At 40.3% G+C, this 18,929-nt stretch overlaps 1 protein-coding gene across 2 annotated transcripts in view; it reads right to left on the minus strand.

Annotated features, from left to right (window-relative positions):
• Window positions 1–18,929, minus strand: part of tnmd (tenomodulin) — a 45,370-nt gene that overhangs the window by 7,980 nt on the left and 18,461 nt on the right. For both annotated transcript variants that reach the window (XM_087171721.1, XM_023398143.2), the window contains exons 2-3: window positions 13,192–13,332; window positions 5,606–5,713 (exon numbers count right to left, since the gene is read on the minus strand). In XM_087171721.1, coding sequence (XP_087027847.1) covers window positions 5,606–5,713; window positions 13,192–13,332 — 249 coding nt within the window. The remainder of the gene's footprint in view (window positions 1–5,605; window positions 5,714–13,191; window positions 13,333–18,929) is intronic.

The following is an 18,929-nucleotide window of genomic DNA, read 5'->3' on the forward strand; positions in this document are numbered from 1 at the left end:
ACCCCCCACTCTTCCCTCCCCCTCCACCACAATGCTTCACTTGGCAGCCAGCACTATCAGTGAGCTTAATTTGTTGATACTGTAGTTCATGAGCTGTAAAGTAAACTATTATTGCTTAATGATAGGGACTACATGTCAGTGTTGTCTAATAGAGACATATGAAGGGGATTTGGTAATGCTCTCCCCTAACAGTGCAGATATTTATTTTCTTCATGTATATGTAAATACACACACAAACAAACCCCTCTTCCCATTCCCTTGTTAATTAGCAACCCAGAACAGAAAAACAGTTCACTTGACAAATGTTTTTACAAGGTGATTTTCTCCCAGCCTAAAGCTTAATTGCACATTAGTTAAGCTTGACGTAGATTCCTGGGGCTATAGTGGGAGCAAGAATCATTAATATTGGGTTGCGCCCCCTCCCTCCCGTTCACCCCTGTCACTCTCGCTTGAATTAGAATTTCGCTTTCTGTGCTGCTTCTTGTTTGTCATCGAGCGACACAGTTGTGACCTGCAGAGAAGAAGAAAAAAAAAAAAAGACTTAAGCACATTCTGTCACATCAAAGCTCGTGTTTGGGCGCGGCAGGTGTTTAGCCCTAGCTTTTGACACACTTTCCCTCACTTTTAAGAGCCGGCCAGTTGACTAATGATGACTCGGAGGACCGGTGTAGTGGGGTGGTGGTGCTGCAGCGGGTGGGGTACTCTGACATTGAGCTGGCACGCTCACCGTTCCCGTGGTTGCAGAAATTAAAATCAAACTTGAGGAACACAAACAGCACTCTCTAATTGGACATCTTAACCACTGAAGCCAAGTGAGTCTTCTCTGGAAAGTAAATGGAGGTCACGACACGGGGCTCACAACATGACTTTGACTTCACAGTTGAGAAACGACTCCAATAACTTGTAGGAGAGAGCGCCTGGGGGGAAGTGGTAAAGGTCAGGAATTTAGCATGGGGTGGGGATTTCTAAATGCCAGTTGACAAGCACAAAGACAACATGATTACAGTCTTCCAGTTTATACACTCTTTTGAAAGGCTTTTCCATTTAGCTATTGACAAATGATATATCATTATGATATATTACAAGCATCTTTTTTTATTTTTTTATCAAGTATTGGACTTTGGGAATGATGGTAATTTGTTTTGTGTGGCCTGCTCCTGGTGTGTGTAGCTTTGCGCCTACAGTGTACCACTTAATTATACACCAGTTGTGTTGTAGTTAATGAATTTACCCTCTTCGCCACTGTGTCCCAAGGGGGGGAAACACTGTCTACATGACACATTGCTGGGAGTGGTGTTATGTTTGCCAGAGATCAGCAAAGATTTTTTCTCATGATACCCTAGAGCTTTCACAAAGTGCGCATAACACTGGCGGGGGGGTTGGGAAGGTGGGGTGGGAGTTTGTTATTATGTGGTGCAGTAAATTTTAGTTAACACCCATATTCAAGTGACTTTCAATGAGAGTGCTGTTACTTGCTCAGGGGCACTAAAGGCCTGGTCACAACAACGTTTACAACAGTGAAACTTCACGGCAGAAATCAATTCATCTCAATGGAATTATAAGTGGATTTGCTAGTGGGGACAAATCTGTGCAAATTTCGTCAGCCCAACTTTGATATGCAAATTTGCATCGAGAAATAGCAAACTGTCTTGATCGCGCTGACCTTTGCGGGAACAGACAGCTAGACAGGCTAAAATGGGGGAAGCTATCGTAGCTTATTAGTTGCGTTGCACTGTCCTCTCAGAGTATAAACTGCTCTGCCCAAGCAGAGGAATCATTTAAGGAAACTTATGAGACAGGACTGTTGTCTGATTGTCCACATTCATCAAATGGCTCAATACAGAGAAAGCAGAAAGAATCCCAGACAGCTGTTGTGACTGATTAGCATTAGTGTGGGTAGCAGGTTAGCGGTTATCTCACCAGTTGCAGTAGTTTACAAACTAGCCATGCAAGTATTCACTACCATACAAAGCTTTTGAAACCACATATTTTGCAAAGACGTGTGGATGATTTTCACTGTGCTACTTTCTGATGTGACCAGGCCTTATGACTGAATACATCAGCTACCAGAGAAGCTGAAAACTTTCATTTCATGTTCACCCTATCACTGACTTAGCTCATATCTTGATTCAGACAAATATGAGCTAAAACAAACCATGCTGTGTTCTTGCACGACTTTGGTGTATACACATCCCCTGCTGTGATGTTGTTCCTCAGTGCACAGTTTTTCCGTTTGCAGTTGTTGTCTGAGTGGGAGGTTTTTGGTTGCTGGGTGAGCTTTGGTCATCCATATTAAGTGGCTGTTTAATGGAGCAAGCAGCATCCATTGACAATGTTAAGGGGTGTGAGGGAGGCGGATGGCGATTTCCATGTCAGAGTGGGGGAACTGGAATGAAGCTCTGGGATTACTCCCTTAGACATTTCATAGAGGAAGCAAATTGAAAAGGGAGGAAAAAATCCTGGCAAACAAATCATGTTCGTCACCTGGTTCTCCCTCACAGGGGCTGCATTTCCTTATCAGCCGCTTGCAGTTTTTCCGCAGTTTTTTCCATTGTTTTTCACCTCGCCTCTAAAGCCTGCCGCGGCTGCTCTGAGCCCTCGCTCCTAAAAGCCTGCAGCTGGGTTAAGCTAGGACCCATTAACATTTGGCTTTAACCCCTGTGAGCTTCATGTGTTTCACCACCCCAGGATGAACTTGTGCTGATCTTCTCCAGGGTCACACGTGGGTGGATTTTCACAGAGGATGGATGCTCTAATGTGAAGAGAGACCTTGGTGAGGTCAGACCAAGGTCACTTTTTATTACCTAAATATGGCCTCCCTGATATTTACTATATTTCTCTTGTCTTCTCTGTTTTTGTGGTGAAAACATCCTCTGCAGCAATATTAGCAGCAGTATACAGTGGGAGTAAAAAAAATAAGTAATGCCAAAAATAAACTTCCTGGCAGAGGGGAGTATAGGGAGATATGTGGCATTTGTATGGTATTTTGAAAACATGAACTGAGTAATTGGTTCGACATTTTGTGAAATACATGTATTTGCTTTCTTGCAGAGATTTAGATGAGAAGATTAATCCCACTGTGTCATGTCTGTCAACAGATGGTGGTCCTGTGCACACCTATAAGCTTGTTATTCTTCCTGGAGCCGGAACAATATAAGCAGATATTCCAGTGCTCTCTAGGAATATCTACATCATCTTCTCTCTCATTAGTCCGCTCATACATTATCACAAATTTTTGAACAAAATCTGTTTCACATTGTGGCTTTGTGGTGTCTTGGGGTCATCACTGTGAAGTAGAAAGGCAAATTACTGTGCCCTGCCAAAAATAACCCAGTAACCCACCGTAAGACCACAATGTGTTGTTTTTTCAAATATGGTTTTTCTATGGAGTAAACAAATGAAATATACCATATTAATTAGTAAGGTTTAGTGGTGCTGGTAAACAGATTTTTCTCATCTGACTCTCGCCAAGAAAGGAAATAAATATATTAATAAGTAATAAATAACTATTTTAAAAAAGTGTAATGCCATCCAAACTACATTTTTTATCAGAATAATGAGGGAATGTTTTTAATGAGCATATCTCCCAAGTAGCAAAATGTATCTCCAAAACATTTATTTACACCATATATATATATACATATATATATATATATATATATATTTTTTTTTTTTTGCAGTATAAAATCCACTTGTGGCAACAAAGGCATTATTACCAAAGTGCCTTTGTTGCCTAAACCTAATCACACACAATGTGAATCCTGATCCTCAGTATCAAAATCCAGCACCTTGTACCATCAACCTTTATTATGTTATTATCTGTTTTCCCACCTTCCTTAGTGTTTCATGTGTCTTCCCAGGCTGTCTATCTCCCTGTGTGTGTGTGTGTGTGTGTGTGTGTGTGTGTGTGTGTGTGTGTGTGTGTGTGTGTCTTCTGGGTGTGCCGATCCGGTCGTCCTCCTGCTCTCAGTCATCCCACGCGCCTGAAGCGGATCCAGTAATCAGCACCTGCAGCTCTTCACTCTTCAACAGATTGCTCCAGTCATCACTGTGGTAACGGCGCTATGGCCAAATTTTCCAAGTCTTGTGACTGATTTCTTTGTGGTGACCTGAACCTGAAACTGAACTCTGCCTTAGGTCCCCTGCATCAAGCCCTCTCTGCCTGTCCGCCTCGCCCAGCTCGTCTTCCGTCTGTCGGTCCAGTTATTCCCAGTTTGCCCGCCTGCCCTGCTCCATCTACCACACCCTGGCCTCTCGATTTGGATTTTCCTGCCTACCCCGCTCCATCGTCCGTTCTGGTTCAACTCCTGACATCTTCACCTTTTTTAGTCTACAATCACTTTTTACCATCATGTCTCCAAGTTCTGCTTCTGAGTCCAAACTGCATTTAACATCACAGACTGTGGACAAGACAGCAATTAAGCTTTCCGCCAAACGTACTTGAGATAACAAGTTAGTATGTAACTTGTAGGAGTTACCAAGTCTGACAGTTGACTCAAGGTTACTTGGTGTCCTGATGGTAGCAGAGAAACTTAATGTAAAACGTAGTTTAAAACACCCTTTGAATCAATATCTTCTAGAACATGGTGCATAGAGGTCTATTTTATTAATGGCGATTATAAATGGGCTCCTGTAACTACTGGTATGAGCTCCAAGGTATAAGCCTTGTATACGTCACGTAGACAATTCACTCTGGAGCTGTGAATAAAGCCAATTAGGCTTCACAGTGCACAAAAGAAGACAGAAATGGCATGGACATATGGTGCTGCCTGGGCAATTAGTATCTGTAAACGTGGATCAGACATTAAGAAGCTGAGAGAAAAAAAAAAAAAGCAAAACTGCGTTTGGTTTTTGGGTGTAACAGCTTGTGTTCTTAAAGTTGAAACCGAGACTGGGTTTTGCTTGGACTGACAATTGGCTTATTCTGTTTTTAAAATGAAACAGTGAGCGGGGAGATATTTGCCAGCTACTTCTTCCCATCTACAATGTGAAATGTAAATGAGAGCATGCTAGCAGTAGAGACATTTGAGAAGGATTTTCTCTTTGAACATACGACTCACTCAGTGAATTGCACTGTGACACTGAAAAATTGGGAATTTTTGATTGATTGAATTTCTTCCGCTCCTTTTGCTGAAGTTCACATACAACTGTAAGAACTCAGGAAAGTAAAATGAATCACTCTAAACTTGGAGAGGGAGCTTCGTGAATTTTACAAAGAAAACATCTTTTAAAAAATACCATTTTAATGGCTTACCTCTCACTCAGAGCTCTCTTGCACCCTTCCCCCTTTAGGCTATTTGGGTAGAGCCTTTGGAGGAGATGATTAAAAATTAATATTGGCTCAAGATTGACAGCAAACACTATTTGATGTGAGCCACAAAGAGGCTGTGGGTTTGTGGGCAGCTTTCTGACGGTTTCACAGGCACCACAAACCCCAGTTTATTCTTCAGTGAGAGGGGTAGGGGTGATAGGATAAGATGGACAGGCAGAGGATTTGTGTGGTGCTCACACTGCTCTACTCTGGTTATCTCCCTACAATATGCATGACAGCCTCTGTAGGACTACAGAGAGTCTGAGGTACAGACAGCTGAGGGAAGAGGCATACCAGTAACTCCGTGTCCTCAGCCTCCACCTCTGCCACCGTGGGTAGTTTCCTAGTTTGGGTCCTGATGTAGCACCTCTGATGTTTGGCAAAGCGGATCCCAGTGATTCCCTTTGAAAAAAGAAAAAGAAAATGAAGGGATACTCAGCAATTCAGATATATGTATCATTCATTAGCTTTCTGTGATGTGGATATCCCATAAGCACTGAGGCGATAGTTTTAAAACGCTCAGCTTTTTGCTCATAATCAAAGCTCTTAAAAAGTCAGAGAAGTTAAAACCTAATGAGTGAGAAGAGGTGTGTTTTGATCTTCTTTTTTTTCCATTTGGCATGGTATGAAGTTGATCAGCGCTTGGCCCTTGCAACACAACTCATGCTTTCAAGCTGAATGGAAGTAAAAAGGCGGGGGTGTTCCATAGTGGCTGTTTAATACTTCATAGTAGGATATGTCGCACAGGAGAGCCAAGTGACATTGTTGAGAATGAAGTGTTTTCTACAGAGAGTGCCCCCATTGAATTAGCATGTCATAGGTCCCTGTCAGTCTCTTAATCTGCGCAGTCAAGTGTGGAGTCACTCTTCAGCTCCACTGATGATCCTCCACCATGTGGACTGTAGCTCTATTCACTCTGACACATGGAGCCTCAAAAGGCAAGAAAGATCTGTTAATTCTCTCTTGCTGCCATTCTATGTTAATCTAAGATATTCAGGCAGAATAAGTCTGAAAGACTTTCAGTAGATCAGATTGTATCCAATTTATTTTCTGCAGAGTAGAGCTGCTCATTCAGCACACTGTATTAGAACAGACGGCAGGATCTACATCTGCCACGGCTGCTTTAAAATTGTATCAACTGAAAATTGTATGAGGTGTACCATGAAAATGGACTTGATTCAATCTAAATTTAATTACAGTAACACGGTGATTGCTATGACATCTCCTTTGAATCGGTTAACTTGACCATGTGGGTGCTATTTCTACATTTTCTGTGGTGCTGTCAGTCTGAAAACCAGATACCAGCCGCACAAGACATGATACAAAGTGAGGCCTGTCAGAATCTACCGCATGTAATTTCATCTGTGCAGAAAAAGGATGGGACAATAATAGTCTCAAGCACAAAGGCATAATGTTTATGCCGGGCTTGATTGTGATGAGTCTCAGTTTAATTTGGGTCTACTGTATTGGTGAGCTGTAGCAGAAGAGGAGAGGGCAATGTTGTGATGAGATACAATGATTACTGGGGTTGGTCAACCAGAAAATGAAGAAAGACACATTAACGCAGGGATAACAAATGGAAAAGCGATGTCATTTTAACAGACCATGTTGAAATATCCACTTGGCGTATCCATGTGCAAGATGCTCATCTGCGTCTATTCAGGAGAATAAAGAACATGAAAGTGCATGCATCATTCAGCTCCTGTGAATAAAGAACTAAAGTCATGTAAGCATGTATTAGTTTGGTCGATGCCTTGATATCGCCATTATTTTCTGTATTTTAGTCTGACAACTCAGACTGGTTTGGTGTCTTGGCTCCAACCTCCTCGCTCCCTGCAGATATATTTACGTACAGATACTGGGGGAGTGATGAGCAGATATCGCAACCCCCCACCCCCTCAGCCGGAGCCTGCGGGTGGATGCTGAGGTGGTGGAATAGGGCTGAAAGAATAGCCAGCAATACTGATGCAGGGCAGTGGGGCATTGACAGACAAATGGGGAGATTGGAAAATTTTGAAGCTTAAATAGACCGCCAAATTGAGATGTTGTGTTTGGTAGATGATTGTGGAGAGTGAGGCATGTCATGTGTACAGCAGTGCAGCTTGTGTTGACTGCCTGAACTTGCTCGCAGGCGTCGCTCCATTTAAGGGACATTTGTTACTCTAGAAATATCCAAAACCTACAATCCCAATATTTGTGGCTCAAATGACAATATGTTGAACAGCTGAGAAAAATGAGAATCAGAATATTTTCAAATTAAATACAATAAATGTTATATATTACTCATTATCATCATGGTTGTGTCTGTTTGTAATCTTGGGTCTACTGTACCTGCATTAAACTAAAATATAGAAATCTCATATTTTCAAGATTGTACACATTTACTGTTAGTGAAGGTGATCACAATAAACCCCAAAATCCAAGCAGGATCTTATGTTACTGTAGGCTATCCTCAACGTTAGCTGTAGTTTTCCTGCAGTCATGGATTTCAAAAAAGCTCCAAAGATTTTTAGATGGATGAACGCCGGAGGGGATTTTTGTAGTGTCCGTATAATTTACTCCGAAAAAAAGGATGCAGTACAGTGTTGAACAGAAGAAAGAAAGGTTAGTTTTTTTTTCTAATTCCCCTTTGACCATCACATCCTCATGGCTAAAGGCTATCTGAAAGGGAGAAAGCACTGGCTACATAAAACATAAAAAAGTATAAACCTACAAAACAGCATTTGGTTTTAGTGACTGTCAAAGAAGCAGCCCTGCAGGCACACAGCTGGTGACCATCGTTAGATGTTGATATTTGGTTGAATGTAGGTTGTGACATCAGGTGACCAGAATTCATTCATTCAGGACAATGTCCAGTGCCAAAGTCAATTTGATGTAGAACACTGATGACAGCTGACATTGTTATTTGGTTTGATTATGTTGTGTTGTAAGTAACCAAAATCCAATGTCTTCCAAATGTCTCATGCTAACGCCATCTTGACATAAAATACCATTATTCTAGTCAAAACCCAACGTCTGCTAAACGTCTCTTAAATTTGATAATGTCAATTAGCCAATGTTGGATTTTGACATCAACCCGATTTGCATTTTCAACCAAAGTTTAACATTTTTTGCTGGGATTGTGGGAATTGTGACTACACATAAAGGGAATCTGAATATTTTTGTTTGGAGATGACATAGTTTACACAGTTTTTCTTCCAAAAATAGAAATAATCCAAATGTCCTTCTTTAAATGGATGACTGCGCGCACATTTTGCTTCCTGTGCGCCGGAATCATCTTCCGGTGGTTTTACACGCACCTGCAGCGGCACCATGAACGCACCGCCGAACCGCTAGTAGCTAGCTTAGCTAGCTGTGCACTAAAACTCAACGGCTCAGACATCAGACGGTAACGGGAAAGATACGAGGCGGTAACAGTTTGGCTTGGTTGTAAAAAAAAAAAAAAAAAAAAAATGGTTGATAAATGCACCCACCTTAAATATAATGAGGAGGAGTTGGAGATACTTGAGGAAGCTTGTAGTTATTGTCGGGAGAGAAGACCTGAAGAAACACCTCAAGGGGCACCACACAGAAACTGAGGTGATGTTAAGATGTTAAATAATTTGAAAACTACTATTAAAGTCAGCGGTGTAACGTTATGTATTAGTTTCTCACAACAACGGAGCATTTTTTTTTTTAACTTTATTTGCAGATGGGGGTTTAGCCATACTGAAAAGCCAGTAAACCAGCTAGCTAAGTTTTGTTAAGCATGCTAATCCATGCTAAATCACACCCAACTTAGTTGACCCTAATTTGAATCCATCACACAGTCCAAACAAAACTGACAAGAGAGACTTACTGCAGGGCTGTTGTACAGAGCTCTTTTCAACTGTGACGGGTTTTCTCATTTCTGGATACAAGCAGACCATCATATCAATGAATGACTCATTGTAAGAGTTGGATTTGCTAATGTTGTTGCATCCTTCTGGACTTCACTGTTTTATCTTCTTTCATGTCTGGATTTATTGCTTAAATTAATAACATCAGACCAGACACCCTGTCTGCAAAGCTGCATTCTTGATCATAGAACCTGTCATTTTGTGGCTTGTTGTCACTGTTATTTTCTCTTTGCCTAAAATCTTATGTATAAAATCTCATTTGACAGCAAAATGCTGAAGTTTAAATGAAATATTCAGTCTTGGTCTTGTCTAAAATGTTCACAACATTTTGTCAACTAATCTGATGACATAAAAGTTTAGTGTTTTTTGGACTCAAGCGAAACTAAAATGCTTGTTTGATTTTGTCTTAATTGATTTAACTGCCTAAAAATGTAAAGGAAGAGGTTAACTAAATATGACATGGACGCTTGATCTCAGGACTAAGACTAAATCTACAACTAGCTGACAAAATTAACGTTAGATATTAATTAATTAATTAATTAATTACCTACCACATCAGACAGGATCAACTAATATGCTGATATGATTGTGAGATATTAAATGACTACAAAGTCACATGGGAAATACCAGCTACTGTAGGTTTTAGCTGTCAGGTTGAGGTTACTACACAAGAGAATCTATGAGAGTGACTAAATCCATTGAGAAACGAGGCCTGTGGAAAAAAACATTACATTTACGTGAATTTTACTTATTACAGATTGACTGCATTCAGCTGCTGATTCCTCCAGCATCTGTGCCGATTTATGGATGTTGGGTACCTCAAGCTTCAGGTGAGATACCAAGGTAAGCAGCTCAAACAACAAGACTGACAACTGCTGCAGTGTGGTATTAACCATAAATGAATCAGTAGTACCTGTGATGAGAGGCTTGCAGCTAGATAAGTATAGAGATATTTGATTTTCATTGCATATGAAAACACAATAAAACAACAGCAACCCACAAAGCAGCATATAAAAGATATATGTATTAAAATGTAATAAATAATCATATAATAGATCATCATAGTCAGATAAAAATGCTGTAAACATTGACAGTTATTATCCCACATATATGTTGCACTTGAGGTCAGGGTAGTTGTTTTGGAGGGGGCAGGTTATGGTTTTAGTGGACTGTCCACAGCTTGGGGGGGCTGTTTCTCAGCCTGTTTTGTCTACACTGCTGTTTACACAGGTTGGCACACTGATGCAGTGGTAAGCCTCACAGCAAGAAGCTCTGGCTCTGTGTCCACTGGTTTCCTCCCATAGTCCCGCAGAGTATTAAAATGACCAAGAGTTGTCTGGTTAGTGCACACCAAAAACTAGGTGTTGGTCACTGCAATGACATGAAGTGAAGTTGACCACACACTAAATTGATTTCACAGATGATTTCAATTTATAACCGACGGTTCAACCACACCTTGAGAACGACTAAGTGTGGTCAATACGAAACGCCAAGTGTGGTCAGAACGGTTACACAAACCATTAACAACATCTGTAAATCAAATATAAGCATCCTTCATTATAAGAGGCTTGCAGTTGCGCAATCTGGATATATTCACAAGGACTCAGGACTCTCCCACAGTGAAATTGGCTTACAGGACACCACAGTGCTAGATGGTTCTCATATTGACATGTTGAACCCCTTAAACACACACTCTGTGAAGCAGGTCAGTAGGTCAGCAATGCTGCTGTCCTGGCTTGAGGAAATTACCCAGAATACATACTGCCGTACTGTTAAATACTGGCATTAGATATCATAAATAAATATATATAAATAAATAACTGAAAGAGGTGGAAAGATGAAAGTGACATGCAAATAGCACAGTGTCCAGTCTTTTATTTTTCTTTAGTGGCATGATCATGGTGATTCACTTAGTTTGAAGACACTATTTGTCGAGGAGGAAATTGTTAAGGTAGGCACCCCATAGTTGTTCTGTCAAAAAGACACTGTGGCATGATCCTCAAAAAGGTAACTCTACTACTGATGTGTACTTTTTCTCCAAAGACAGATATTTTTTTCCATCCATGTTAGACTGTCCATGTTTTTGGAATGAGTGACAGTAAAAAGAAGCATTTTAGCAAATGGTTTACTGATTTAACCATGTGTCAAAATGTCTTAGTTGCCATAGTTTTAGTTGCATCATCCCTAACTGTAATGTAGTTTTGTGGCTTAAAAATAAAAACTAACCTGTGCAGTAACACAAGCGCAGTTTGTCATTTTACCTAACCCAAAACTCGGGACAAGGACAATTTTCCCATGTTCCTGTGTTTTAATGTAAAAATGGCTCTGATGGTTGTGTCTCAGTATGTGTCTTGTCTCTCCCATTAAAATTAGTCTAGTATTGGCCTGGAACAATAGTGAGTGGATTTTGCCTTTGGTACACGGTTCTGGTGGTATAATCCCCTCATTTTCCATTCCTCACACAGCCCTCAGGCTTGATGGAGATTGTTTTTGAGGTGGCTTTGGTCCCTGTAATGACATGCAGCATTCCCTTTTTTTGTATTAAACTAAATCAATTCTAACATCAGAGCAGAGGCCGCCACTTAATATAACCTTATTGTAAGTTTTGTGTGGGTTTCCTTCCTCTTTTTTTTTTTTAATCACAATATTGAATTACTCTGCTCACTTGGTTGTTTCTTAGTCTACCACGGTGGGACACTGAATCAAACAAATCTCCTCAGGGGAGGTGCTTTACTAACAGGAAGTGGAAAGAGCAACAGACGCTTGTGTTTATGCATAGCTGTGTGTGTGCGTATGTGCATGTGTGTGGGGGTGGGGGGTGTATGTGGGACACGCGCACATACTGGACTTGTTGAGGGAGAGAGAGAGAGAAATAGAGTGATTGCAGAGGTTAAGGTTTTCCGGCGCTGTGCTGGTTTTCCATCATATAGTCATTTTAGATTCACAAAGTCCATTGTAGCAAAAACAATAACAACTCAATGCAGGGTTTTGTTTGGGATGAGGTGTATCCTGTAACATTCAGCCTTGCAACCAAACATTTCACAGTAAATAATGGTGTGAGAGTAAGAGCATTCATTACCCAGTCAAGCAGAACGCACCCTTCTCTGAGGTGCAGCATGTATAACCTCCTGCACACTCGAGCAGGATTTAGGAATGAAAGGTATATTAATGAGTTCTGCTGGAGACAAAATTACAGTTGAAAAAGGGTGTAGGAAACAAATAGAGATGGGCTTCTTAATGGTGTTTTGTCTCTTTACTGTGAGGAAGTTTCTGTATAGAATTAGCAGTCTTTTAGCAGTCCCTCTTCCCGGGGCGAGGCGTGTGCACTTAGAACACACAAAGTACAGTTGCTGATTTTGCATCAATTACTGATGTGTATGCACGATATTCTTTAAAAGTGTATTTCCAGTCTCTGTACACCTCACTTAAAATAATTTCCATTATTTTGTTTTCCAAACGTGTCAAAGGTTTGTCACACCTTTTTTCAGCGAGAGAGACAAAGCAGGAGAAAATACTGCTGAAAAAGAAAATATGACTTCAACAAAGGATAAATGTTGTCAGCTCAGCCTGGTCTCACCAAATAGCATTTGAGTAACACACCAATTTCTTAAATCATTTTGTGTGATATTACTAAGCATTTTTTGCTTTTCGCATGTCATTTCACTGCATGTCATTTCTCAGGATGTCATTTCTCTATTGTCTAACCCCAAACCCAACCCCTAACTCCTAACTAAAACAGTATTTAATGACATGTGGGACTGACTGGCATTAAATGAAATGCATAAAAGCATAAAATGTGTACACATTACACACAAAATGTCCCAGAAAGTGGTGAGCTATTTCTATACCATCCCACGTTATCACCCAGGTCAACCGCCTCTTTGAAAAGGGCTGGAGGTGAACATCATAATCCGTCCTGAATTGAACAGAAGACACAATTACAGCAGCAGTTTTCCTGCAAAAGAAGAGTCGCTCAAACAGCCTTCTTTAACCTTTACTTACATTTTTGAAGTCGTGTACCTCGAGTACCTCCTCGCTCCCGTTTCCCATTCTGAAGATCTCAATGCGCTGACCTGGGTCAATCTCCAAAATACTTTCTGTCTCTACGCCATCCAACACGGCTTTGTACTGGTGGTCATACACCTGAAATGACACGAACAACCATTCACCACTGTGGGTAATGCAGCAATTCAACAATGATATATCTGTCAATTGGCCACGTTGTCATTTTGTACCAAAGAATATTAAGAGATCTGTAGAAACATTTGCAGTTAGGCCAACATTTAAGAGCTCTGAGCTGAACACAAGATTCCCCCCCCCCCCCCCCCCCCCCCCAAATCGCTGCCCACATTTCAGATTGTTTCAGCTATTCAAACAAGTCTGGCGTTGTTCTCATTGACAGCTGTTTCCCTGGCTTGAAAAACAATTGTTTATATGCAGGATTAAGACTCGAGACATCATCTTCCTGTGACAGAGCCAAAAAACAGCTACATCCATGAAAAATAACGACAGAAAAATGCCACAAAAGTGTAAATGAGAATGACACAGTTGTACAGGTTGTTGTAAATCAACTAATGAAATAACAGCCTTCAAATCAAAATATTTTTTCAGTCATTGTGATGGACAAAGTTAATTGTTCTTTGCAACCTGCACCACAGCTTGACTGAAAATGATGATGAGTGGACAGATATGCCTCTTGCTTCTGAAAACATGAAATAAATAGCAAACGGCTAACAGGATGTCAGAGTGAATAATGTAGTGAATCAAAATTGAATTTCAGTCCGATTAACTGGCTTACATAAGATAGGAAAAGAAAATTATACTTAGGAGTTGAAAATACCTGTTTCATACATAATATAAAAAATTGTAAAATGTTAAACCTGCATTAATTAAGGATTTTTTACTACTACTTGCAGGCAGTACAAGTTGATTTCATGGTGAACATGTTAGTATTCAGTTGTGTATGAATAAACCCAGCAGACCCGGAGCAACATTAGCATTTGGAATCATGCTTCTGGCCACCAAATGAATGTAGGTCCAATTTTCACTATCCTTCTAGCTCTGCCTGAGGGAAATATCTGGCTCTTTCAATGCTCCACGATGTTAACCAGGTATTTGCTAACTTTGTCTGTTTGCCATTTAATGCTGGGCAGATGGTGTACAGTGGATTTTTAGAGCTTCTTTTAGCTGAATATAGCTTCCTGCTGCACCTGGTGAGAGTGAATCCAAAACATTAGGAAAAGCTGCAGACAGTAAAGCCAAAACAATAAACTGAAAGATGTTAAAATCCCTTAGTAGAGCTGAGGGAAACTGCAGAATTGGGTGATAATTCTTTGTTGGACTAAAAGCAGCCCCTTTAACATTGCACATACTCATTTGACCCATTGTTCATATAAGATATTGACTATAGGAGCTTTAAACTGTCAAAGGCCTTTTCCTCATAGCAAAGCTGTAGATGACAGTTAATTCCAAAATGACTGAGTTGCTTAAAGTGCCGTATTCATAAACTAACATCAGTGATCACGATCACTTGTTATAATGTGTTGAGACGCTGTGAGGTTAAATAAGAAAATTTATTGATAGAAGTTTGCCTGAAGAAGTAAATAAAATAAAGACCTTCTGAGTCTCCAGTACAGTTAAAGCCCTCTCTTCACTATTGCCTTAAAGCAGTGTTGTTTATCACAACTGCTTGCTCATGTACTGTTCTTGGACACGCATGGATAGCTCTTAAAATTCCCCGTCTGAAAAACGATTCATGCCCACCAGCTGAAAATATGCTATTAATATTTATGTGAGGGTTGTGTTATGATGAGAAATATATTGCTGAGTTCATCTTCATCTGTCTCAGTGCCAAATCAGACCCTCGCCAATGAGACGCATGATTAATGAATACACTCAGATGGGAGTCCATCAGGATTTATATCCCTCATCAGAAACATCTGAATGTCCTCTAACGCTCTAACACAAAATTAGCTTTCGCTTAAAACTCATTAACATGTTTAGCATTAACATATTTTGTGTCTGCTTTCTTCTATACAGGATCCAGAACATTTAAATACACTGCATCAAATATAGCATTGACTTTTTTTTTTTGTGGTGGCAGAACAGAGTGATAAGGATCAAATGGGATATAATTCTTAATAGAAGATCACTGTTAGAATGGCACTAGCCTATAAATCTCCATTAACATGGGTCACAGTGGCCATGGCTCCAAAGAGAAGTAGAACTTAGAATTGTCAGGAGAAGCCAAATTAAGATGGGCTTGAAATTTAAGTGTCAATTGAGCAGTTATGGATAAAATTGGGGCTATTAAACAGTCTGAAAGTCTGTGTGGTGAATTAAAGTTCTATTTGGGCATATCTTTTATATTAACATAAAGGTGGAATGGGGGAATAGATTCTGGAGGCTTATTGATTTATACTAAAATAGTGAATTACATTTTCAGCAGGCTATCACTTTTGATGAAAATCCAGCAGTGAGAATCTCCCCACCGCACCAGGTTGAAATAGATAATAATGTATTACAACAGTTTGACTTCAACTGGTTCAATATCCAAAGCTGCTGCTGTGCACCATAATTGGCATACTGAAAATAGAAATGAATGGCCTCTGTATAGCCTCTTTTGATACTTATAGATGCTTCAGTACATCGTGGAAACTTGCAGTGTGATTTATACTGCATTAGAGGGAGGGTTTTAGAGCACAACACAGCATTTTGGCCCATTGTAATGACAATAATCTTCATAATTTCCTTTTCTGCTGATTCTCATTATTTATATCCTACATTTGTTTAAAGATATGCACTGTGAGGACTTTTTTTTTTTTCTCATAATTTACGCATCTTGTACCAGTTCTTAATATTGATTAATGGAAACTTTCACTTGGCTGCAAAAAAGTTAAAGCTGTGAAAGCTAATTAGCTTCCCATATGACACAGAACAGGCAGATAAAAGGCCAGCACATAGGATAGGTTCCAATTTATGTTGCCCTCACTTACAAGGGCTCTGAAAGGCTACTGTGTGACTACTTTGGCTACAAAGACTTTTAATACATGTGAAACTTTAAACAATTATACCACTGTGATATTACAGCTGCAGTAGACAGGATTTTTATTTATTATCACACCCGGCATGTAGTTTAATAAAAAAATCTTATCTCTAAACCACTTACTAAGTCAGTCAGAGAGACACACATTTAAGCAATAGCTCAAGACGGTCTGATGATATATTACAGACTGGAGTGAAGTATTGCTTTTAAAAAATTATTTTGAATTGTTTGTTGCCATTTCTTGTGCCACCACACTGTCCAGCATCAGTAGGATGACTTTGAAAACTGCTTGTATGCTTGCATTTTTTGTTAGGCGGAGGTCAGTCGCTTGGCATGGCGAGGATACTGCTCCGCTCTCATTGGCCACTGAGTTTCGGTCACCAATAGCTCTGGGGAGAGGTTTTGCACTTGTAGCCATAATTTCATTTGTGTCAAGAACGGCATCAGATATTTTATGACTCATGATGCTGTAGAGGCAGTGGTTAGTGTATTTCCTCTGCGTTCCTGCTTTGTTGCATATTTGGAGCAACTTGTTGCAAGATGATTGATGCCTTTCGTTTCTCACGTGTACCTGTAACAGACAGCAAATCACACTTTTTAAATTTAGGATGTAGCTTAGGTCATATAATTAGTTCAATACAATCTTTAAATAAGTCTATGTTGCCTTAATCTTAGCCAAAAGAATATGCACTAGGCCTACTTACCAAACACTGTCGACACCACAGATCAATTTTCTTGTTTGGTGATGATGGAAGGCTGGTGCGTTCAAGGGTAGGTGGATGAAACGTGAGGATTGGCAGGCTGTTCATACATGAATCCCCTTGAGCTCACATTACTGTTCTCCTGTGGGTCATTGTGATTCTTTGTATGCTTGTTGAAGACCAGCCTTGTATACTTAAGTGTGTTTTCGTCTCTTTAGATGGTGAATGATGTGGGATTGAGCTTGCCGATCACCCTCATTTCCCCTATGCCCATGTGTAGTTGAGCGTCACACCACTCTTTGTTTACCAGCCTCTGCGGGGTGTTGAGATCCAGCGCCTTTGTTATAGCTTTGAAGTCTTCTTCTGATACTGATGCACTGTTGTGTGGAGTCCTTTCTTTCTAAGGGTTTTCACAATACCAGCGAAAACATTGTTGCACCATTAGACATCCATTACGAGTCATATTTCTGGCCACCTCATGAATGTAAGTCCAACATTTACTCTCCTTTTAGCTTTGTCATTGGTCTCCATCAACTCCTGAGGGAAATATCTGGTTCTTTAGTGGCTAAATGCTTCACTGTGTTCACCAGCTAGTGATAATATAACTTGCCTGGCCTGCTGAACAAGTAGTGTACAGCAGGTTTACCAGAGCTCTTTGCTGAAAGAAGGTGCCGAATGTTGCTGAAAGCAGCAATATGAGAGCAATGTCAATGAACCAAAACGGTAAAGTTGTGCGCCCTAAAGCCAAAACACTGAGCTAAAATATGCTAAAACACTCCATACAGAGCAACTGCAGACTCTTGCAGGTTGGTTACAATTACATACAATTATCACACATAAATCTTCCATAGCTAATGTTAAAATACCAGTTTGTAATGCTTTAACTAAAGACATGCACTTAAAACTATACATTGCATGGACTAACTTTGTTTTCATTTAACAACTTTATTTAAAAAAACAAAAACAATCCTTATTAAGTATAACATCTCTTCTCTTTGCCTCTCTTCTGATAACCACTATTTCAGTAGAAACTGTCTTTGTAAATAAACCTGGCCATTTTCTGAAATCACATTTCATGATTTCCAGGATTTTCCCATGAACGTTAGGTTTCCTATAAGGCCATAAGCAACAGTCACTAATCTGAAGTTCGGCACTGACTCCCTGTTGTCTCACCGGCTTAACAACTTGTAACAGCGTTGAAGTGCAGTTTATAAGAAAGCAAAACAGTAACAACAATGACGTCTTCTGGATGTTATGTTATTGTTATTTTTAACAGTTTATTTGAACACTTAAAGGTTACGTAGTAAACAACCTAACACCATGAAATGCACATTGATTGCCAAAGAAACAGAACTGCGAACCAGACCTTGTTATTTATTTGAAAAACTGCCTTCCACTATGTCCAATATCCCTCTGGAACAGTTGGTCTTTTCTCACATCATAAGATGCCTCAGACTGTTGTATAGTGTGAGATAAAGAATTCAGATCTCCACAGCTAGGAAAACATTCAAGCTCAGGAGTGTGAGGCGATCTGTGTGGAAGCCTTCACAGACAATGCCCTGTTTATTTCCTCTGTTCAAGGTTTCTGTCTGAAGTGGTTCTTATCAACCTCCACCTAGATGGTTTCAAACACAGACTTGCAGTGTGAATGAGAAGTGGCAGGCACAGCCAGACCTGCAGGTTGTTTGTGTGTAGGTTCTGGTGTGGCACCCGAGGACATTAAGCAAAGGTCACGTAGATGTTGTTACAGGTGAGTGGGTCGCACTTGGCTGTGTGTGTGTGTGTGTGTTCGTGTGGAGAGAGAGAGAGTGTGTGTGTGTGTGTGTGTGTGTGTGTGCATATGTGCATCTATGGAGGAGGTGGCCGTGGGAATGAGAGAGATGAGTTGATGACAATATGTCCTCTTAGTTGTCCTTGAGGGTTAGGAGATGGAGGCTCCAGCCAGGCGGAACTGGATGCCTGTCACTCACGTCGGGGTGGTGATTGCGGTGGGG

This window comes from Seriola lalandi, unplaced genomic scaffold (genome assembly GCF_002814215.2).
Source record: "Seriola lalandi dorsalis isolate HSWRI2012SDOR001 ecotype SW California unplaced genomic scaffold, Sedor1 jcf7180002054972, whole genome shotgun sequence".
Classification (NCBI taxonomy): Eukaryota; Metazoa; Chordata; class Actinopteri; order Carangiformes; family Carangidae; genus Seriola; species Seriola lalandi.